The sequence below is a fragment of the Prosopis cineraria genome, unplaced genomic scaffold (assembly GCF_029017545.1).
Source record: "Prosopis cineraria cultivar Desert tree isolate PC_DT_omini unplaced genomic scaffold, ASM2901754v1 PC10, whole genome shotgun sequence".
NCBI classification, from domain to species: Eukaryota; Viridiplantae; Streptophyta; class Magnoliopsida; order Fabales; family Fabaceae; genus Prosopis; species Prosopis cineraria.
The window spans coordinates 18,832,225-18,855,525 of NW_026555341.1; the positions used below are offsets into that span (position 1 = coordinate 18,832,225).

At 35.9% G+C, this 23,301-nt stretch overlaps 1 protein-coding gene across 4 annotated transcripts; it reads right to left on the minus strand.

Annotated features, from left to right (window-relative positions):
* Positions 1–3,400: 3,400 nt before the first annotated feature.
* Positions 3,401–22,512, minus strand: LOC129321935 (splicing factor U2AF-associated protein 2-like). 4 transcript variants are annotated; one of them, XR_008596155.1, is made up of 18 exons: positions 22,308–22,512; positions 20,796–20,854; positions 20,283–20,388; positions 19,619–19,729; positions 19,158–19,292; positions 18,836–19,041; positions 18,010–18,240; positions 17,791–17,883; positions 17,676–17,714; positions 17,169–17,258; positions 16,991–17,093; positions 16,765–16,845; positions 7,862–7,938; positions 6,723–6,803; positions 5,471–5,562; positions 4,294–4,497; positions 4,111–4,197; positions 3,401–3,895 (listed from the first exon to the last, which is right to left on the minus strand). XR_008596155.1 is itself a non-coding variant. In XM_054967930.1 (16 exons), exons 3-16 carry the CDS (start codon positions 20,353–20,355, stop codon positions 4,374–4,376), a joined length of 1,536 nt encoding a protein of 511 aa, XP_054823905.1. In that variant the 5' UTR covers positions 20,356–20,388; positions 20,796–20,854; positions 22,308–22,512; the 3' UTR covers positions 3,972–4,373. The 4 variants fall into 4 exon arrangements, 2 of the variants coding, with proteins under 2 accessions (XP_054823905.1, XP_054823906.1); XR_008596156.1 differs by lacking the exon at positions 4,111–4,197; XM_054967930.1 differs by lacking the exon at positions 3,401–3,895 and having other exon boundaries at positions 3,972–4,497.
* Positions 22,513–23,301: the final 789 nt, after the last annotated feature.

Consider the following 23,301-nt stretch of genomic DNA (forward strand, 5'->3'; position numbering starts at 1 on the left):
GCTTATCTACCTAATAGACTCATCACTAATAATATTTTAGTTGTAATTGATCTTGTTCACCAATTCATATTACTTGAGGTAAAAAGAAAAAATTTGGTGCTCTAAAGCTTGAGTTATCTAAAGCCTTTGATAAGCTATCTTGGGTTTTCCTAAAGATAGTCTTGGAGTGTATGAACTTTCCCACTAAGTGGATCAATATATTGATGCAATGTGTCACCATTGTAGAATACAGATAGTTTTCAATTGTAGATTAACACAATCAATTGTCCCCAAAATGGTATTAGATAGGGAGATGTCTTATCTTCATATTTACTTATTCTGGCTTCTAATGTTCCCTCATGTGTGCTCATTCATCATGAACAGTCAAGTTCTTTCAAGGGAATCAAGGTTGCCAAAACTCTTATTTGGTCTCACATCTTTTTTATGTAGATGATTCTGCAATTTTTCTTTTTTTTTTTGTGAATGCACAAGAAGGGGACTTGAGACAATTCAAATAATCATCAATACCTTTAGGTTGTGTTTGGATAGGTGGATTTAAGTTGGGAATTTGGATTTAAAATCTTACATTTGAAATCTTACGTTTGAAATTCATAGATTTTAAATTTTTGGTTGGGTGATATAAAAAATTTTAAATTACAATATTAAAATCCTTGTTTGGATCTAAAGTAAAATTTTAAATTTTAAATTCTATATTTGAATTTTAAAAAAAAACTTGAAATATTAGTCAAACTCGATTATTTGAATGGCCAACTTCCAATAGAATCAGAGAAACAAAGTTGATTGGGACTATGAGCGATGACAGGGATCGAACGGTCGACTTTCACAATGACAGGATTGACTGCGATGACGGGTACCTGACGACTGACTTCCATCGGGACCAGACCGACGGTGACTAGACAGCTGACTTCCATCAATACTAGACTAACGGTGATGATGGGGACTGAACAATCGACTTCTAGTGGGACGAAACCAATGGTGATGATGAGGACATGATGGCCAACTTTCATCAAGATCAAACCAGACCAATGAGGATCAGATGGTCGACTTTCACCAGCCAAACTGGACCGACAACGATGACGACCAAACTAAAGTGATGGCTATAAAAGGTGACCGTCCAGTCCTCTCCCTGTGGAAGTTGGACTTTCATTCCTTGTCATTGTCATAGGTTAGGTCTTAGTAGAAGTCAACAGTCTGGTTCCTGTCGTTGCCATCAGTCTAGCCTCAGTAGATGTCGGTCGTCCATTCCTTGTTGATCCGGTCCCCGTCGTCATTGTCGGCCCTGTCTTGGTGGAAGTATGCTGTCCGATCCCCATCATCCCCGTCAATCTAATCCCCATCATCACCATGAGTTATGTCCCAATGGAAGCTTGTCATATGGTCCCCATCATCATCAGTCCAATACCAGTCGAAGTTAGCCGTCCGGTCCCCGTAGTTGTCGTCGGTCTAGTCCCAATGAAAGTCAGTCGTCCATCCCGATCAACAGTGGCAGTTTGTTTTCATTAACTTTGGTGGTTTGATCCAATTGCTGTTGGCAGGCCGATCAAGCCTTCATGCATTTGGGTCAAATTACAAAAGAGTTTGAGCTAGGATTTGAAAATAATAGGAATTTAAAAAAGATTTTAAGTTACAAAGAGATTAAGGGAGAATTTGAATTTGAATTTAGGTCGAATCTAAATCCATACATTTTTAATTATCTAAGTAATGGATTTGGCTCAAATTCAAGTTCAAATTCAAATCCATGTGTATCCAAACATAGCATTAGTGTTTGGTCTAATTTACAAGTAAATTCCCAAAAGTCTATCATGTTATTAAGTCCTAACGTTGAATCTATATTGAAAGAAGAAATCTCAAATTACTTGGGAATTCAATTAGCAGACTCTTTTGGAAAATACTTGGTTACCTGGATTGATTTGGGACATGACAAATTTCAAATATTTGATTAAAGTTCTGGAAGCCATTGATAAGAGAATTGTCTCATGGAAGACAAAACTTCTCTTTCAATTATCCAGGCTCACTTTGATCAAGTCTTTTCTTTCAGCCTCAAACATTTACACTCTCTCATGTGTTAGATTGCCTAAGGAATTATGCACAACAATTGATGCTAAATTGGTGATTTTTTTTTTTGTGTATTGAAAATTCTTAACGCAACATGCCTCTGCCCAGGAAAGAAATCCTCTTTTCTCCTCTCAAAGATGGTGGTTTAGGGCACAAAATACTACGAAAATGAATTTGGCTCTTGCTAAACAAGTTGGAGGAGAATGAATGCATAGGAACATTCGCTTTTGAGAAATACTTCGAAACAAAAGTATATTTAATAGTTGTGGCACCTGCAATTTTAAATTTCCCTACCATGCTTCATGGTTTTGGAAAGGAATTTGAAAATATGGTAACCTAATCATAGATCATCTATCTTGGCAAGTTAAAAATGGTGAGTCCTTATCCATTTTTGACAAAATTGGAAGGCTCCTTCCAATCTGAATTTGGTGCAAGATCTAAACAAATCTAAGGTAGTAACCTAATCAATGAAAACCCCAATCCTTAGACTGCCGCCGCATGGAATGCTTCTCTTGTGAAGAGTATCTATGATGACGTTTATGCTGGAGCTGTTCTGAAGATGCCTATTTCCTATAGCAGCCGTATTGATAAGTTAATATGGGGAAAAGGCATCCATACTGTAATTGAGGGTTTCAACATTCTCCATAATGATACCACAGTACTCCTACTAATTCTGGCTTTTGGACTGCACTTTGGAGTCTTCATCTTCCATACAAAAACACTTTTATTCATATGGAAGCTAGTGCATGAAGCTCTACCAACTAGGATTGTTTTGAGGGCGCATCATCTCAATAACACTATTTCCTGTGTTTTCGGATGTGACTATGCAGACTATACAACACCTTTTTATGCCTGTCCTCTTATAAGAGCTGCCAAGTTTGGCTCTTTTTCTATCAGATCCACAATCACCAGAATTTAAGATTTTCTTCATTGGCTTCAACTAACCTCCAAGAATCTGTGTCGCGATAACCAACTTCACATATTAGAAGGTATATCTACTTTACTTCATCTCATTAAGCAGAAAAGGAATGAGGCCTTACATGAAGGTCACTAGCTCTCTTCCACATAGATTGTGCGTTAGTTCCAAAACAATTTCAAATTTCTCAAGTAAGTTTGTAAATGGACACCCCCTGGCAATGCTTCTAGATAATCTACCAATCCTTTGATTCGACAACATGCAAAGCAACATTCTGAATCTAATTACTTAGATATGAGATTTCAAAAATGTGAAGTAAGGCTGCAAAAATTTCATAAATAGAAGAATTCTCTCTGTTCTGTCAATATCTACCTTAATCATTACGATCGCTTCCCCTTTTTTGTAAGTTCTCCAACTTCACCAGCAGAATAATTCGTGAATCCTTGCATACAATGCTATTGGATTAAGAATATCATGGTGGAACATTTGGGAGATTCTTCTTACTTAAGATCTCTCATCCTCACTTGCAATGGAGGATACAAACTAAACTCGCCACAAAAATTCCATCACAGAAGACTTCTCTATTGAAAATGTTCAAAATAACACACATCATTGGATGCAACACAGTTGAACTCTAGCTTTCTGCTATTTGTTGAAACTTTAGTCTGAAGTTTTCTCTTTTTCCTGCAAATATCCTCGTTATCCAAAACAAAAAAATATATATTATCTCCACACTTTTTTTTTTTAAAAAAGAAATAGAAAGGCCAGTCACTAATACGTAAAGTACTACACGTGTCTCTGAAAAAAAATCGATTAATCAGTTATCCTCCTCAATCATCCCATAACAAATGCCAGGAACACAAACAAGATTCGGACTCCATCAAATAGCTTTTGTCCAGTTTATCAGCACGCATCAATGACACCCTGTAGCAGTGATGCAGCTCTATACTTCAGATGAAACACAAAAATCAAAATATTTCACTCTAAATAAACTCCAACATTGTGAAATTTAGTTATGTTGTCAAAATTGTATTGGTTTAAAGAAAATTAATTTGAAAACAAGTAAACATGAGCCTCAAATGCTTCTTTTGACATCATCGTGCCCAAAGAAAGCGCCCGCTATATACAAAGTTCTGTACCTTCTTTGAGAACAGCAAAAATAAAATCCTGCTAGCAATATAGCACACATTTGTCAGTGTGCAAATGAGTGTAAATGTGGCATGAACCTGCCGATTGAAAACCCATGTTACACAGAAAAGTAGATAAAGTTGAGAAAATAAGAACTGGAAGCTACAACTCTGACTAATCCGATAGATTAATACCAGAGTGAAAAGTCAAGATCTCCGGAAGTCTCGCTCGAATAAGGAGTTACTAAGGTAAAATCAGATCAAGCGAATTAAACTCAGTCAGCTTCAAGTTCTGCGCCAAACTGCTCCAGTCGCATGGCATCTTCATCGTAATCCCGGACAGCGGTATGATCAACTGAACCATCATCCTCACTGGCATGTATCTGTCTTCCGCCAAACCTGACAAGAAGAAACGAGGAAAAGAATGACACAACGAATAAGAAACAAGTTAAAAAAGATAAGAGAGAGGTGAGAATTGAACGAGATCAGGAAGACATGGGCAATTGCAAAAATGATGAAATTATAGAACTGATAGTCAGAATCTGTTTTCTATCTTATTTTTGGGGAAAAAAAAATGATTTTGCATGTTCATGATGATACAATAAACGATAAAAGTTTTAAAAAATGTGGAATACAAGAAGATATCATAAAATTTTAAAATAAATAAATAAGAAATCATTTTTATACAACAGAAATCAAGATCAAGTATCAAAAAATTTAAAAAATAACTAACTAATAATTACTTTTTTTTTATCATAACCAAACAGAAAAAAATGTTTGCTTTTTATAAAATCTTAACAAAAATAAATCTCTTTATAAAATTTCTAAACTATCTAAAAATCACTTTTAGACAATTCTACCCCATCATTGGTATACATATAAAATTTTACTTTTCCTAATGTTGACTTCCATAATAGATGAAGGGCAGAAGAGAGGGAAGAGAGAGAGGAAGAGAAAGAGAAAACTATATAATTTTATGCTTATGTCCAAACTAAATACAAATGAAAAACCCTAGAGATAGTTATAGAGCCCTGGAAATAATAAAAATAAGAAGAATAAATCAAAATCAAAATCAAAATCAAATCATAATATTAAAAATAAGGATAAGGTATCTAACTAGTCTAGATATCTTATGTTATTTGAGCTAATACTTAAAATAAAAAAATCCAAAATACTAAAGAAATAATATTAAACCCTAAATGCTAAATCAAATCTTAATAAACCCTAAATTAAATCAAATATAATTTCCATCAAAATGTCTAACAGTGGATGATCAACCAAGGGAGCCATCATGTCCAAGTAGACCATGCTGCTCAAAGATGTTACGAAAACTTTCTCCAAAAAAAAAAAAAAAATGGCATGATCAAATTACCATCTCCCATTCATCAATTCTATGCACTTCTGAGCATCCTTCCTATCCTTGAATTTCACTAAAACAACACCCTGAGGATGATTCTCACAAATCTGCAGGCAAAATCATCATTAACTCGAGCAAGGAAAAGGAAACGCAAAGAAAGAATGGTACTTTTTATTCGTTAATAAATTAAAAGAATTCATGTACGACCAAACGGTAGGTAAACAGAGGGATTGTATGCAATCTTGATCAGCATCTTAGAGATTATAGGCTTAATATCTTTTATATTTTTTCCTTTTGTGGAGAGATTGTATGCCATCTCCCTTTCTCCTTCTCTGTTCCTGTGTACTTAGCCTCTTATTTGAATAAGGAAAGATAGATTGCCCGCTCAGTTTTTTCATCCTTTATTTAACATATTCTTTATCCAATAAACTACTGACTGAATTTAATTAGTAATTTCTAGATCAGAACATTTCATCATGCCTTCTACTAGCTGTCAGAACCCTGTCATTTGAAAATTACTATTTACTAATACAAGATATAGATGTCTTTAGATGTATTAATGGTTGAATAGTACATTTGAGAAGGGATAGAATCCAAGAGAGAAAAAATAAAAAGAGTATTAAATGATTACTTAAATATCCCCTTCTTTGGATGCTGAAGTCACAAGGAAAACAAAATTAAATAAAAGTACATGATTATAATATATATTTACAACTATTTAGTTAAAAGAATAATTATGCAGACTAAATATCTTGGCAATGAAACTTTTAAAAAATTAAGTGGCAGATGATAAAATAATAATAATAATAATAATTTACCATCCATTTTCCTCCAAAGGGGGAATTAAAAAATATATAGCACAGGATTTTGGGGTATTTTGGATAAGGTTTCTAGAAAATCCTTTGACATTCCCGTCCTCAAAAAATTACCCAACAAGCAAGCTCCTTCTCCTCCTGCTCTCCATTTTTCCTCGTCCAATCATTTTCTCAGTTTCAATTGCAACAATGTCATCCCATTACTTTTCAAACTAGAGAAATTTTGTCTCGGTTAATCTTTAATTCGGTTCAACTGCTAACGGTACAAGGAAAGATTTAACAAGAATCTCAATTTATTTTGTCAATAAATTTTCTACTAATAAATAGATATACTTAAGCTTATATTAAGTTCTAGTTCTCAAGTTAAATCCCACCTGTTCTAATTTGATGGGAACAAAAGTACCTTTATAATATGAGTTGAAGTAACTAAGTTTGCTCCTAAAATAAATTACCTTCACTGAGTCCACAGGGCCAAGCTTCACACATTCCCCTTTAACATCTTCTTCTAGCTCTGAACGTAAATTTTCATCAGCCTGCATATTAGGAATTATCAGATGTTAGCATGAGAAGTAACTGTACCAAGATGGAAGCTTCAAAATTGTCTACAGGGAAGGGAAAACGAAAATCCTATTTGTTATGGTTCTCCGGCTGTCCAGCATAATTGTAATAGAAACATTACTGTGTGAACCATCAATAGTGAGAAGCAGAAAAATATCAATAGTGCTTTACATGGACACATCAGAGTCACCCAATGAATGACTAATCCCACAAAATCCTCCAATTCCTCTCTAAACAAAATAGGGTGCAACTTAGATGGAATCTGAACATTTACATTTAAACTAAAACATTCATCAACACTCAATAATAGCAAGAGATTTTTGGAATGTCAAATTTCAGCAGTTCACTTCATCAGGAAGATGAGTATCAAGGAGCCCTATTCCATACTTGCAAGGGTATGGTCACTGATATAGCAAGTTTCCAGCATGGCAATGGTGAAACACTGATTTTACCAATAATGTCATAGAACTCATGATTTTACCAAGACCTTTAAGAGGAAGTTAGTGAGGAAGAGTGGCTTAATGGGGAACACTATGTGGTTCAGCTGTTTATTCTTGGAACCTAGCCATCAGGAACAGTATGTCATAGTATAGTGATGTGTTGATGCCTGTTTTGGGAGTAGGGGCTGTATGACGGCCATATTTTGAGTACTAGTAGTCTTATGCAGGGTAAGGAAGGGAGAGAGATGCCTTTTCGTGCATTGATGTATGGTGAGAAGAGTCTGGCCTCTCAAATGCCAGTGAGTGTGTGCTGTTACAAGCGTGTCCTGTGTTCTGTACTTCAGTTATTGTGATTGTTTGTACTGATCAAGTGGGAAATGAGTATTGGCCAGAATTAGTAAGTGTCTTGTAACAATTATTCAGTTTATTTGAGCATTAATAAACCACAGGATTTTCCCCTTTCATTTATTTCTACAACCATATTCTTGTACTTTTTCATTCAATATTCAGCAAGGTTCCATCATAATGCTTTTTTTTTTCTTTTTAATTGCATGGTATAAAGAATTATAGCAGCATATGAAAGTAACTCCAACCCTTAATTCCGTGGGTGTGAACATATAACGAAGGATGATGGTGGCTGGAATTGAAACTTTTGCATCATCACGACCACCTGAGCAATAGTACAAGAATCATGTCACTATCAGAATTGCATTATAAATAAGAAAATCAATAATAAATTTACATGTTCAAACCTCAAATCAGACAAAATATAAATAAATCATAAAACTGACAAATGTTAAATAGATTTCTTTAGATGAGTTACTGAAATAACAGGTTAAAGGTGAGGAATTAAATGTGATTCATATAAAGAAACTTAAGCTTGAACTGAGAAAATTTTCAAAATAATTATTCAATCTTTCCTTCCAAAAGAAACAAAGAGCTACATATAAGGAAGGAACCTAAATGTATTAGCAGCCTACTTCAACATGAAACCCATATAGGCATCCTAGCTAAGCGAAGACTTCCTTCCTAATAGCAAAAAAGCTCCCAAGTAAAAAGCTTCCTAACTAAACAGGAGTTTTATCAATAAATACTAATAATAATAATAATAGCAGCAGCAGCAGCAGCAACATATAAATATATGAATATATATGAATAATTCAAGTTGGGTAAGTTACATGAACTAGATGAGTGAATTAAAATTTATTTTAACCAAGAACTCGACCCTACTTCGGTCAGGTATAAGTACTGGAGTCCCCTGAGACTCTTGTGTGATGGAGGGAGTAAGGGGAGGCAGGTGAACAAATCATGTCAACTGAAAATTATAAGATAGAATGCTCAAGGTTTGGGAATGGTCAATAATGGGAAGATAGAGTGAGTCAACCATGTTATATCCAAGGTCCAATCAAGTGTAACTATGCTTTAGGAGACTAAGATAATATTGTAGGCAGGTTGTAAGAAGTATTAGGGAGATGAGTTTCAAATTTTGGATATGCTTATTGTAAGCCAAGGCGTCCAGTGATCGTACCTTGTTTACTAAACAAGCCGCATATGGCAAGATTAACATTTTAATAGTCTGAGTGGATGATAAAGTCCTTACAAGGGATAACTTAGACAAGATTCTGATGAGCCCAATGTACAAGGAGGCCGTGTTTATCAGAGAAAGAAGCCCACTAACCTTCCAAAGAAGCCATACAAGGATAAGGTTTCTGATTCAGATCAAGACAAAAGCACAAAGCCCAATGAGTACAAGACAGAAGATGTTATCTAGGGTAGTGTCCCTAAATGAAGATCATTCAGACAGTGGCTTGTTTTGAGGGAGAGTGCCTGACCTCTCAAATGTCAAGGAGTGTTTCTTCTATCGTTTATTTCCGTTTCTTCTGGTTTGCTGTGGCTGCTACCTTCACTGATGTACTTAGTTATTTATCCATTTTCCTCTTCCTTTTCTCCACAGAAGAGGCTGTAACTGACTTGTTAATGAAGTATAATAGACATATTTTCTGGGTTCCATCAATTTTGGTATCAAAGCAGGTTGATCCTGTGGATGGTGACCACCCAAACGGAGGCCAGATTAGAGAGCTTGGAGAAATCAGTGAATGATTTACAGGGGTTAAATAGGACAGGAAAGTGGCTGAGTTACAGAAAACTAATAAGGTAGCTTGTGAGGAGAGAACCACAATGCAGAGGACTCATTCAATTACAGGAGCAAAACAAAGACATTCTCACTAACCTCAAACAACTCTCAGGAGAACAAAATCTCGAGAACATAGAAGAGCACACTGGGGACCCAAATACTGATGAATTACCACCAAAAAAAGAGGGAGAGGGTGAAGATCGACACAAAGAGACAGTTAAGGAGGTAGGAGATAAAGAAGGGCAGAAGGACTAACATCTAGAAATGCCTCTATTCGATGGTCATGATCCTATAGGATGGACCTTTCACCTGGAAAGGTATTTTTCGATCAATGGAATCTCTAAAGCTGAGAAAATGGATGCTACAGTTGTAGGATTGGAAGGGAAGGCATTGAATTGGTACTAGTGGACTAAAGCGAGCACCATGGCAAGTTGAAGAGACTTCAAAGCTAGAGTGATTAAGCAATTCCATTGTTCTCAGACTAACAATCACCGGCGCATCACAACATTGAAACAGGAGGGGACTATATTCGAATATAGTGAAAAGTTTGAGACGTTATCAGCACCCTAGAGGATGCATCCGAGGAGACTCTAATGGGCATGTTTCTTAATGGGATGTTATCAGCACCCTAGAGGATGTATTTGAGGAGACTCTAATGGGCATGTTTCTTAATGGGCTCCAAGAAGAGGAGAAGGCTAATGCAAGACTATTAAAACCCAACAGCTTGAAAGACTTAATAGACTCAATGTTTGAAGTAAAGGGCCAAAATTTAACCTTGGCAAAAGCCAAGGAGAAGAGGGAGAACAGAACCAGTCGACATGATCACATCACACGTTGGACCACCATGAGCCAATCTTTTCCCAAACTAGCATCTTTTTCTGAAGGACCCAAAAGCTCAAACAGAACGAGGAGCTCATGACAAAGAAAAGTTGAAGAGACCCCCCAAAACCTGAGAACATCAGAATCTTATCAAAAATGCCACACCATCAAGGAGGAAGGCATTGCCATCAAGCCAAACCTTGCATGCACTACCACACACCACCTTGCACCTTCTAATACCAAACAGAGCTTCGGCATGTGTGGCTCACATAAGTTGCCAATGGAGATAGTGTTCTAGGGTTGGGCCAATCGAAGGCTGCCAAAGGTCCCTCTATAGGTGGTGAGAACCAGATCACACTCCTCGCTTACATTCGTGTTCATCTAGTTTGTATCTTTTGTTTTCTTAAAACCAAAGAAACAAGTTCGAGTTTCAAATTTATTCTAGGTCAGAAAAAGATATCAAAAGACATCAATCCTAGAATGTTCCCAATATAAGACATTATTGCTAAATTGTCATATTTTGAAAATTATCATTTAAGATTGGGAGAATGAAAGAGAGGTCCCAAAAAGATCAAGTAATTCAAGTTAGTCCCAAGTGCCAAATTTTAGGAATTAGCATCTCAATCTTTCAATTTTGCCACTCCGTTGTAATGAATTTGTCACTTGTATTCCAAATTTTAACAAGAAAAATAAATTTTTTTTTATTTTTCAACCATGTTAAAATTTAAAAAACAAGTTCAAATTCATCACAACACAAATGCAAAATTGAGATATTGAATTGCAAATTTTTAAAATTTAATACTTGAGACCTTACTTAAATTAATAAAAAGACTTCTTTGTCATTCTCCCTTTATGGTTTTACACACATGCTTTGATATCTCGTGTGAATAATTATAGGTGCAAACAAAAAATTAAAATAAGATTAAATGGCCAAAAAATTGGATTGCAAAGACAAACTAGAAAGCAAAAAGATCATAGAATGACACATGCAAGGATTGATTCAAGGAACTTTCAATGACTCTAAGCATTGAAAATTTCAACAAAGCCTTCATCACCCTTTGATCATCTTTTTAGAAGTATTTAGCAAGTTCTAATCAAGTGTGGAGCATCCTATAAGAACTACATGTGCATCCAAATTAACTTAGTTTGAATGGTAGTCACATTCATTTTTAAACCTCCTAACCAAGTTTGTTAAGTGGTTTTAGATATTATGGTTTTAATCACCTAAAACCCTTCCTATTCTCATCATTTTACTCCACCACAACTTGATGAGGTTTAGAAATGCATATTCACTCATTCTTCACAAATTCATATTACATTCACACCTACCCTCTCTTTTCTAAAATTTTCAACTTTGTTTATCTGAATTTTCTCTCGTTTTCCTCCACTTTCCCACACTTTCCTACCCACAATTCTTCATCTCAAACAAATATTGAAGATATGGGAGCCATGTTGGAGATAGATCAACTCAGATTGAGGATCAAATCACCATGAAATGCTAGATTCTTGAAGCTTTCCAAGGAAGAGGAAACCACATCTTGGGTTCCTCTAAACCTTTCATCTTGCTCTCAATTGCTTTGAATCCTTTTCTTTTCCTTCTTTAATTCTCTAATCCGTGCTATTGATGAATGATTCTAGGTTTTAGATTATTCCTCTTGATCGAAATTCATGTTCCAAAGAGGAGAGGATGTGCATTTAATTCTTGAACTAGTTGCACACTCTAAGTGTTTGTGTTTATACTTCAAAATTTTGATGAATGAATATATGTTTCCATTTCAATCTCTTTTTCTTTGGCTATGGGATTAACTTTAGTTTAGATCTTAAATTCTAGTTAATATCATAATCTAGATCGATTTAAAGTATTAAACATGAACAAAGCAAGGCAAAAGCTAGGACTAGCTTCAAGGGTTAAATCACATATTGGTGCATCTATCTTGGATGATTTGTATGTAAATGCTAAGTGGTCACTATCATCTGGTCTTAATAGTAATTGAGACAGCCTCACACAGCAATTGAAGAAGGCAATTGAATCCAAATCAAGGAAAGGAAGTACAAGGATAAAAATGGTGGAATCTAATCATGGGACACTACTTTGACAGTTGGTTGAATTTTACACACTTTCCCTTTGCTCATTTCATATTAAAACCAAATATAAATAACTAATTTCTCTCCCAAACTCCCAACCTCAATTCTGGAATTTTAATCTGTCTATCATTGGCTTGAGTTGGTTGCAAATGATTGCTCCTTGAGAATAGAATGACCTAAGGTGCTCACACTACTACACCTTAGTTTCTTTAAAAAGCTCGATATGACTTAGGGCTTTTCAATCTTTCACACAATACCAGATAGGTAGCATACAAAATCATCAAGCATTCCGAAGTGGGCCAGGTACATTGAGGCAAGAAGGTCAACCACTAGGTAATGCACCTTTCTGTGCGGAAATCTAGTGACTTGGAGAAGCAAAAAGAAACCTGTGGTTTCATGCAACAGTACTGATGCTAAGCTTCAAGCAATAGTCACTTGGCATGTGTGAGGCAATCTAGCATCTTACACTTTTGAAAGAGTTGAGGATTGAAGTTGAAAACATACGTGAGGGAATCTAGCACCTTATACTTCTGAAAGAGTCGAGGATTGAATTTGAAAGCCCAATTCAGGTTTTCTGTGATAATATCAACTATTGGAATAGTGAAGAGTCATATCCATCATGATTGGACAAAACATGCGGAGATAGACCACTACTTCATCAAAGAGAAAGTTGATGCTTGTAGGATTGAGGTGTCCTGTACACAAGCACAACAACCACCCATAAGATTTTTCTGTTGTTTATTATTTATTTTGTATTGTTTGAATAAGTCATATATATCTAGATATCACTCAAGGTCTGTAAGTATCTAGATATAGAAGGCAGAATCTTTTTTTCACTCGTTATTTTTGGGACTCCTCTAATGTACAAATATAGCGGATGACAACACCCCCCCCCAGGGTTGACATGCCAACAATCTCCGCCTGATTTCATGCAAAATAACCAGAGAAGGAGCAATGGGCTTCAATAATGAAGAAACTGAATAGTGTTAGCAGAATATTAGGAATAGTATTCTGCAAACATTTCCATTTTCATCATGTATTTATTTCTGTAAATATCGCTGATTGTATGATCCCTAATATATTGGGATCTCTATCCGCATTATTTTCTCATTTATTTCTCAGCTGAATCGTGGGGATTGAATGGCAGGAATGTCTCCCAACCTCCCCCATGTTTCATTCTCCTCCGTAAATAATAACGTATGAGACATCCTCTGTTTTGTTCAGATAGCAATTCAGACAAGTTACTAAATTAACAATTTGCAAAAACTGAAGCTATGTTTATAGCCGGTCCCAAGCCCGGGTAAAGGAGGAGGGTTGTGTTAGGCCATCAACAGCCAATGTAAAAATTTGTTGAATCTATCATGAACATGGACAATAGACGTTATAATGTTAATGCTAGGTCGTTGCCCGTAAGTAACGCGCTGCATGGCTCGAGTACAGTGATAAGTGAGTTAGAGCCGCTGCATCGGCGCCCGGATGTAGTGTTAAATGAGCAAGGGCTACCGCGTCATTCTGGACGCACGCGGCTAAAGAAGTTAGTCCATAAGAGCAAAATTAGATTTGGTACTTGGAATGTTGGGACATTAAATTGTAAATCTGTAGAGGTTGTAGGGGTTATGATTCAAAGGAAAATCAATATCCTTTGCTTGCAAGAAACAAAATGGCGTGGAGAAGAAGCTAAGGATATTCAAGGTTTCAAACTTTGGTATACAGGAAAAGTAAGTGCACGCAATGGAGTAGGCATCATTATAGATAAGGAGTGGAAGAAGAACGTTGTAGAAGTTAGCAGAATTGGAGACAGAATTATTTCTTTAAAAATGATAATTGGACGTGAGACTGTTAATATTGTTAGCGCTTATGCGCCGCAAGTCGGGACAGAAGCCAGTCTTAAGGAATTATTTTGGGAGGATCTGGAGGGGTTGATTCGACACATACCACAGAGTGAAAAGATTTTTATTGGAGGAGACTTTAATGGGCATGTCGGGAGGGAAGCTGGTCAGTATGCGAGGGTGCATGGTGGTTTTGGTTTTGGAGAGCTAAACAATGAAGGGCAAACTCTTCTTGATTTCTCATTGGCGTATGATTTTAAGATTGCCAATACTTGTTTCAAGAAGAGAGATGAGCATCTCATCACCTACAAAAGTGGAGCCTCAAGGTCGCAGATTGATTTTCTTTTGGTTAGGAACACAGATAGAAAACTTTGTAAAAATTGTAAGGTGATCCCTGGAGATGCTGTAACGACACAACATAGGGTCCTAGTCCTTGATGTGTGTATTATGAGTAAAATCCAAAAACGTCGACAAGTAGTAACACCAAGGATTAGGTGGTGGCAATTAAAAGGTGAGAAGCAAGATATTTTCAAGCGAAATCTTTTGGATAAAGGAATTTGGGATTCTCAGGGAAGTGCTAACATCATATGGGAGGATATGGCTAAAAAGATACGGGAGGTTGCAAAAGTAGTTTTGGGAGAATCGAAAGGTCTTGGTCCGAGAGATAAGGAGTCTTGGTGGTGGAATAATAGTGTACAGGACAAAATCAAGTATAAGAAGAACTGTTTTAAAGCCATACATTTGTGTAACAATGAGGAAAATTGGGAGAGGTACCGTATGGCTAAGAAGGAAACTAAGAGAGCTGTGGGTGAAGCTCGTTCTAAAGCTTTTGAAGAATTTTATAAGAACCTTGAGACGAAGGAAGGAGAGCAAAATATTTATAAGATTGCCAAGAGTAGGGAAAGAAAATCAAGAGATCTAGAACAGGTAAGGTGTATTAAGGATGAAGAGGGAAGAATTTTAGTTACAGATGATGAAATTAAAAATAGATGGGAGACTTATTTTTCTAAACTTTTCAATGATGGAGAGGATTCATCTAGTAACTTGGAGGATTTAGTAATTGGTGAAGGAGAACAAAATTTGTCATTCTATCGAAACATACGTGATAAGGAGGTAAAGGAAGCTCTTAAGAAAATGGCAAATGGTAGAGCTAACGGACCTGATTGTATATCTATCGAAGCGTGGAAATGTTTAGGTGAAGAAGGGGTGAGATGGTTAACTAAGTTATTTAATGTGATTTTACGGTCCAAGAAAATGCCTGATGAGTGGAGGAGAAGTACATTAATTCCTATTTATAAAAATAAAGGAGATATTCAGAATTGTACTAACTATAGAGGGATTAAACTCATGAGCCACACAATGAAATTGTGGGAGAAAGTAATTGAGCATAGGTTGAGATTGGAGACAAGTATTTCTGAGAATCAATTTGGTTTTATGCCAGGTAGATCAACTACAGAGGCGATTTATCTACTAAGGGGATTAATGGAAAAGTATCGTTGTAAAGATAAAGATCTACACATGGTTTTTATTGATTTGGAAAAAGCTTATGACCGTATACCAAGAGAAGTGCTTTGGAAAGCGTTGGAAAAAAAGGGAGTACGGATTGCTTATATTAAAGCCATACAAGATATGTATGAGGGGGTAAAAACTAGTATAAGAACGCCTAGTGGTCAAACAAAGGATTTTCCTATAAAGATTGGGCTACATCAGGGATCATCTCTGAGTCCTTATTTGTTCAACTTGATTTTAAATGTTTTGACGGAACATATTCAAGAGGAAATCCCGAAATGTATGCTCTTCGCGGATGATATAGTTCTTATAGCAGAGACAAGAGAAGAGGTTAATTGCAAACTTGAGTTATGGAGGAGGACATTGGAGTCGAAAGGTTTTCGTCTGAGTAGAAGTAAGACGGAATATTTATATTGTAAATTTGATAAAGGACTATTCGAAAATAATTTGGAAGTAAAATTGGGAGATCAAATTATACCTCAAGTGGAAAAGTTTAGATATTTGGGAGCCATTATCCAAAATGATGGCGAAATCAGTGGAGATATTTCACATAGAATTCAAGCTGGGTGGTTTAATTGGAGAAAAGCTAAAGGAGTTATTTGTGACCGTAAGGTGCCTAATAAACTTAAAGGAAAGTTTTATCGTACTGCTATCAGACCGGCAATGTTATATAGTAGTGAATGCTGGGCTCTAACGGGACAGCAAGAGCATAAAGTTGGAGTAGCAGAGATGAGAATGTTACGATGGATGTGCGGACATACACGTAAAGATAAAATTCGAAATGAGCACATACGTGAAAAAGTGAGGGTGGCACCTATTGAGGAAAAAATGGTAGAAAATCGGTTGAGATGGTTTGGGCATGTACAAAGAAGACCAAGGGAGGCACCAGTGAGAAGAGTGGAACATATAACTTTGAGTCCGATTAAGAGAGGTAGAGGAAGGCCTAAGAGAACACTCTTGGAAGTTGTTGAACGTGATCTCTTAATTAATAATATTTCTAAAAGCTTAATAAATGATAGAGCACAATGGCGTCTTGCAATCCATGTAGCCGACCCCACCTAGTGGGATAAAGGCTTGTTGTTGTTGTTGTTGTTGTTGCAAAAACTGAAGCTATACATACCCCAGCCAAGCATCTTCTCTTCCACTCTTTTCAATTTCCTCTTCTTTTTATTATCTACTTGCTTCGCTATGAATGTTTCTCCTGCAAGTTTGAAGAAAGAGCCATCAAGCAAAATGAAGCCCAATAAATAACTAGACTATTTATTAGATGTAATATGTATGCCTGGTCAGTGAGTGCGCAAATATGAGACTATCACATCAAATATTCAACAATAAATGATGACTACCTTTTTGCTCAAATTTAGCATGGGTGACAGACATGGGAATCTTGCTACCAGGGCGAAGAGGAGTTCCATCCAATATTTGAATTGCCAAAGCAACTGAGGGTTCCTAGTAAACACCAACATAATGTAAAACCATGCACAACTGTACGTTATAAGCATATCAAAACAAGAGGAACGTTACCTTCAGATATGTGACCAATGCATCTCCCTTTTTTCTTCCAGTCTCTTTATCAACATAAAGCTTGATTCGAGGCCTTTTGGTTTCAGGGTCCTATCATAATACTCACATTCACATGAAGCCAACATAAATATAATACCCACTTTCATTCTACCTCTCTAAGGACTCCTAGTAAGTGGTGACAACTAGTGCGAGTTGCAAAGCCAAATGTGCTTACTTTTTGGTTGTAAGCATAGGCTAGCATGTGCCTAGAATACGACACAATGAAAATGATGCTAGCAACCAAAACATGGCAAGCACGATAGTCAACATTCCTTTCTCTTCCATCAAACAAATTAAACAGTATTTTGTGAAGCACTGCAGACACACTTTCCATTAATTGGATGTTAATGCGTAGTGTAAATAGAGTTTGTCGTATAAATATCCCCGAGAGTGCAACATATGTCTAAACAAATATAAGCCATGCTCATCAATACTTCAAAGCAACATAGCACAGGATTAAGATAGTACCTCCTTTATAATGCCACACTTGGAAAACACCTCCACCACCTGCAATATATTTCTCAAGCCACTTTCTTGCAACAAGAAATAATCAAGGCAGTTCAGAACAATGATTAAGACTTACTTCTTCAGTGGTAACATCCTCCGGCAACCCAGTGACATAAACATGTGTATTGACTTTTAACTCAAACCAACTATCAGGCGGTTTATTAGCTTCCTGCAACAGAACACAGGTCATAAGAGACATCATTCGGTTTCCAAAATCATAAAACATTTCTAACTCAAAGCAACACAAAAAAAAGGGTGCTTTTTTAAATACACAAGATGAAAAAGGGTGGAATACCTTCTTTTCGTCTTGCTTATCTGAAAGCTTCCTCTTTCCATCGTTCTTTCCTTCAGCTCCCATATCGGTAACACTTTCTTCTTCCTTTGTTGAAGCCATAGAACTACTTAGTTTTGAACCTTCATCCTTTAAAGAAGCATCAGAACCAGTTAACGAGGGGAAAACTTCCTCTTCCTCCAAGAAAGTCATCTCTTCAACTCCATAAGGATCATTGCTGCCAGATGGGTACTCCTATTAAATGTTAAAGTAGTGAAAGACAAATTCATGAATCAACCACCCTGCCATGGCTCAAATGCAAGGGCATTATTGATATGAAAAACGGCTGTTGCAATACATACATGTGAAAAGTGCATACAAAAATTAATTGCAAAACATGTAGGTCTCAGCTTAGAAGGGTGACATTTTGGGTAGTACAACATAGAAAATACCACATGATTGAAATAAAACAAGTTTGAAGAACAAAACAACTACTACTAACCAAGTTAAAATAAGAATATAAACTACAATCTAATTTTTTGTGCCACATTACTTGGCCTCAGCTTGTGATAGCCACCTCTCTTCAGCTTAATTCAAATTTTAAAATAACACGCTCAGATAATTAATACAAGATTGCAAAGGGAAGCCGTTGCCCAGAGATTTAGAGGAAAGGGCCCCCTTTTTCAATAAAGCGCAACAAGTTCCAAGGATTTGCTAGCTAAATTTAACATAACCTAAATTTGAAGGCCAAGATTCAGCAAAGGGTATTACTCATGCAAAAATAGAGAACATCCATGTCATCAAAAATATATCACCACGACAAGTGCTACGAAAGATATGATACACCAACCTGGGGAATCCAAACCCTAAGATTCTTATTCCACTTATATTTAGTCCCATCGTCATCAGTAAATTCTTCTTCACCCTCAGGTGGGGTGGAAGGTCTATCAGAATCACCTCCAATTTCAGCCCCAACATCGCCAGAAACAGATCCAAATTCAGACCCTTCAAATTGTGCTTCTGCTTCCTTTATCTCATTCTGCCATCTCTCAAACTCTTGATTATCATGGGTTGACATTAAAAGTACGTCACTTAGTAAAATCCATGATTGATTGAACAAAGTAAGGTAATAAAAAGAAAATAGAGAGATAGAGAATAAGAATAAGAATTACCTGCAGCTGAATAATCAGATCCCTGTGAGTAAATTCTTGTCCACAACTCAGGAACTGAGGACAATGGCTGCCATTCAGTTCTTCCTTCTGACCATACAAGTGTGTTTTCCGAAAGGTATCCATTTAAGAAATGCTCTGTCCAGGCGAAGTAAAAAAGCTAAATAGAGATATCAACATGCAACAACTGTCCTGAAAGTCTGAAATCGAGCTATTCACTTATGGAAGAACTGAAATTCAAGAAATGAGAACATAGGTATCGATAATTTTGTGGAGTGACAACAAAAGCAAGAAATAAGAAACCACAAAAACAGTTGCTAGACTAAAGGGCCTTCTTCAACTTCCTTCTCCTGGACTTCAAAACACTAATAACACAATCCACTAATGTTACTATAACCACCAATTTGCAGGGATTAGACACGTGTAGATTAGTAATAGTCCATAAAAGTGATGCCAAAACTCACCGCACAGCTCTGAGATAGCATATGGGCCCACCTGCTGCTGATTTTCTCCAAGAACATACCATCCCACCTCAGCAATGGTTTCAGAGTTCACACCAAAATGGTGCTCTCCACCTGTGAAACCAACTTGCAAAAATCATGAAATTATCAAATGAATTAAGTAAGACTCTTTCTAGACAAATTATAATCATTCAAATACTCATCAAAAGCCAAGGAATAAGGGCATGTTTTGTTTTTCAAAGGGACTTCTAGTTACAAAAGTTAGTTTGCCAAAAGTAAAACGTAGTGGAAGGAAGAAATTTTTTCTTTTGCAAATGTGCTTTGCTTCAAAGAAATCTTAACCAAACATGTCAAAATGGAAAAACGATTTTTGGCATTTCAAAACTGGTAGCCAAACAGGCACTAACTCATTAAGAGTTATTATGCACAGAAAATTGACTAGTCCAGGCTGGTTGGCTCATCCCTCACTACTTATGCTTCATTTTTTTTGTTGACCAACTTAGTGGGATAAGGCAACTTGTTGTTGTTGTTGTTGCTGTTGTACTCTTTTGCACTAGTTGGTCAACAAGAAGAAGAAGCCTTATCTCACTAGCCAAAGTCATATTTACCCCATCAGAGTACATCATTGTAAAATAAATCAAATGAAGATACAACAAATCATATTTACCAGTAGGTTGCAGCTGTAGCGGCTGTTGTTGCTGCTGATGGTGGGGGCTCTCATACCCATTTTGAGAAGACATAATAATAACCTTAAATTGTCAATTTCTGAGCTTCTGCAGTCAAAAGTGAGTATCCAGTTTACTATATTTTTTATCTTTTACATTAAAATTTCCCTGGATTTTTAAAAAATCACAGTTTCTTCTGTACCCAGTAATTCTGTCCCATCAAATCCCGTAGCAGTCAATTGAAGTTAAAAATTTAATCATATAAAATTATGAAAAAAATCCTCAACAATTTTCACTGGATATACAAAAAACATTGCATCAATATTACAGAATCTACAATTTCGCTCAACTGGAATTTCGCTGGATAAAGCTATCAAACACATGCTTTTAAATAGTCTTTCAAAATATAAAGGCAGTCCAACAAATAGAAATTGAACATTCCTCTACCATTTTTCTTCATGCAGTTCACAAGTCTACAAGTTTGGGAAGGCGAGGAACAATTTCAGGCAATTTACCATGAAGCTGGCGGAATATTAAAGGGACCAAATCCCAATCCTTTGGGTGCACTTGGCTTCTGCAAATATAATTACTTTTAATAGCAATAGTAAAATTTATTTCCATGCAAAAGCAAAAATAAATACTTGTACAACAGTCAGCAGTAACATCATAAATATAATGTATGCATATCAGCAATCATTACTCAAACTTATATAGGAAATGATAAGGGTGTTCATAGTACTATTTGAATAAATTTAAAATGTAATTCTATGAACTATCTTGAAATTTTATTTGTGCAACTCAAAAAGGGCATCAAGTATTCCCAGAAATTGTTCTACAAATAAAAGACAGCAAAATAATTGAAGAAAACACAGGCCAAGAAGTTTATAAATAAAACAAATAGTAATAGTGATAATCTAATCCAAAGAAATCCACAAATCCACAAACAACCAGCAACCTCAACACCAAAACCAGCAGTCCATGGTTGAAACTTGAAAGAAACCACACCTCCAAGTCAAACCAAAGTTAAAGGAGGTTTAGAGGAAAAACTTCAACTTGCCAGCTTGCTTTTATCCTTACCGAGCCTTCATGAAGGCCTATTGACTATTACCTTAAATTTTATTATTTCTTTAAATCCAGTAGGGAAGGGTTGTTGTGGTCGGGAGAGGGCAGCATTCTATCAAAGGAAGATAAAAATCCTTCAACATGCGGAGCTATCCATTTTTTTTCTCCCTCATGTAAGTATGCCAAGTTTCAAACTTTCCGGGTTTGCTTTCAAGTATGTTATTATGTATTCATATAATCCTCACATTCCCTAACATTTAAAGGTAAAATTCTTTTTCCTAGGTGAAAATCTAACTAAATACTTTTAAACTAGAGGGTAGCTCTACCGCAATTATCTACAAGTTTCAACTATGCATTATGTGATTAGGAACGGAGCATCTTAGCTGACTTCATGGAAAAATATGTTTGAAACAGTCTGAACCATTTATAATATCAGTAAGCCATGAACATGACATTTAAATTGTGTGCCCGTAATCTCAAAGATTAGTTATTGCAATTTTCCGCAGACTTCCATAAGTCACGTGGCATCGGCATTTTAGAGAAGAAGTTCAATTTTTCCAGCTTGGTATGAACTTATAGGAAACAAACACTGAAGAAGTTGAACTCAATGGATAGAAAGAATAAACTTCACAGCAATAGTATTAGGATAGGTGATATTCTACCATTGTGACTAAGTGTAACAGTGCAACTAAGTTCAACGTTATCTACATGTAACAGTAAATCAACATAGTAATTCCAAAACAAACAAATAACAAGTCCTCTAATCACTCTTCTTTAACCAATACAAAATATCACTTGCACAGTTCACTAAGTAGTAAGTACGCAACCATCGCCACGAAATCCACCCAATCCAGACAATTAACGCAATATTTTCAACCAATCGCCCCACTCAATCAAAATAAATAAATAACTATGCGAGGGAAAATAGGGCCACGGAAGCTCAAACACGAGAAGGGATCCCATACCTATTATCGAAGCTGCAGAGACGGGATAAGCTGAGAAGAGAAGAAGACGCCAAAGAATGGAAGATGAGCCTCCGAACAAGGCTCCAACAAACGCCGACCGAAGTGGAAGACGAAGGTCGATGTGCCGGGGAAACTGCGAGGATGGGGAGCAGAATCGAGAAAGAGTGAGAGCCGGATGAGTCTTCGAAGTTCGAACAAAACTAGATTTATTATGAATGTTCCAGCGTTAGAGGGTGAAAATAAAAATGGAACATGAAAATTTAAAAAAGAATTAATAATAGGAAAAATTACCCAATAAAACATCGCCGCAAATTTATTTGTCAAGAATGAGTTTGGTCAAATTCCAAAATTAGATCATTCGCTCACATTAACGCTGCCCAAAAAATAGGATGATACTAAACTTTACCCTAACCTGAGGTTCATAAAAAAATGAGATTAAGCAGCTTGTAGTTCAATATTATTTAGTAATAATTTGAAGATTAATAAGATTAAACTTGGTTTATAGGATTAAAAAATTGATCTTATTAGTCTAATAGTCACTTAGCTTTTTTTTCCTTTTTTCTCTATGAGATGTAATAATTCATTTCAACCTAATAAACTCAATTAAAAAAAAAAATACTTATAATAATAATAATAATAATAATAAATCTATAATCATTTCCAACAATAAGAAAAAAATATTTCTGTTATAATGCAAATGATAAAAATTTATAACTTTAACAAAAATAGCACTCAACAACATCAATAACACTATATTACAACAACAATTTAGAAACAAACTCAACAAATCTTCATACAATCATCTCTTTAGCATCAATTACACTTAAAGTATTTGTCAAAAATAAATTAGTTATAATTATAATAAATGAATTAATAGGACTAGACTGGACCAAGTGGTCCAAATGTCTAGTCTATTATCCAGTCTAACCCGAAAAAATAGTCTGATCTCTTCAGTTTTTGTGGTTTTGAAGGACCAATATCTATATGAACCGAA

Excerpts from the sequence above, each read along its gene's own strand:
- LOC129321935 (XM_054967930.1), bottom strand. The coding sequence starts at position 20,355 with ATGTCTTCTCAAAATGGGTATGAGAGCCCCCACCATCAGCAGCAACAA. Across the intron at positions 17,094-17,168 it reads CATTGGTCACATATCTGAAG|GAACCCTCAGTTGCTTTGGC; the intron begins GTAACGTTCCTC and ends GGTGTTTACTAG. Across the intron at positions 4,498-5,470 it reads GAATTGATGAATGGGAGATG|GTTTGGCGGAAGACAGATAC; the intron begins GTAATTTGATCA and ends TCTTCTTGTCAG.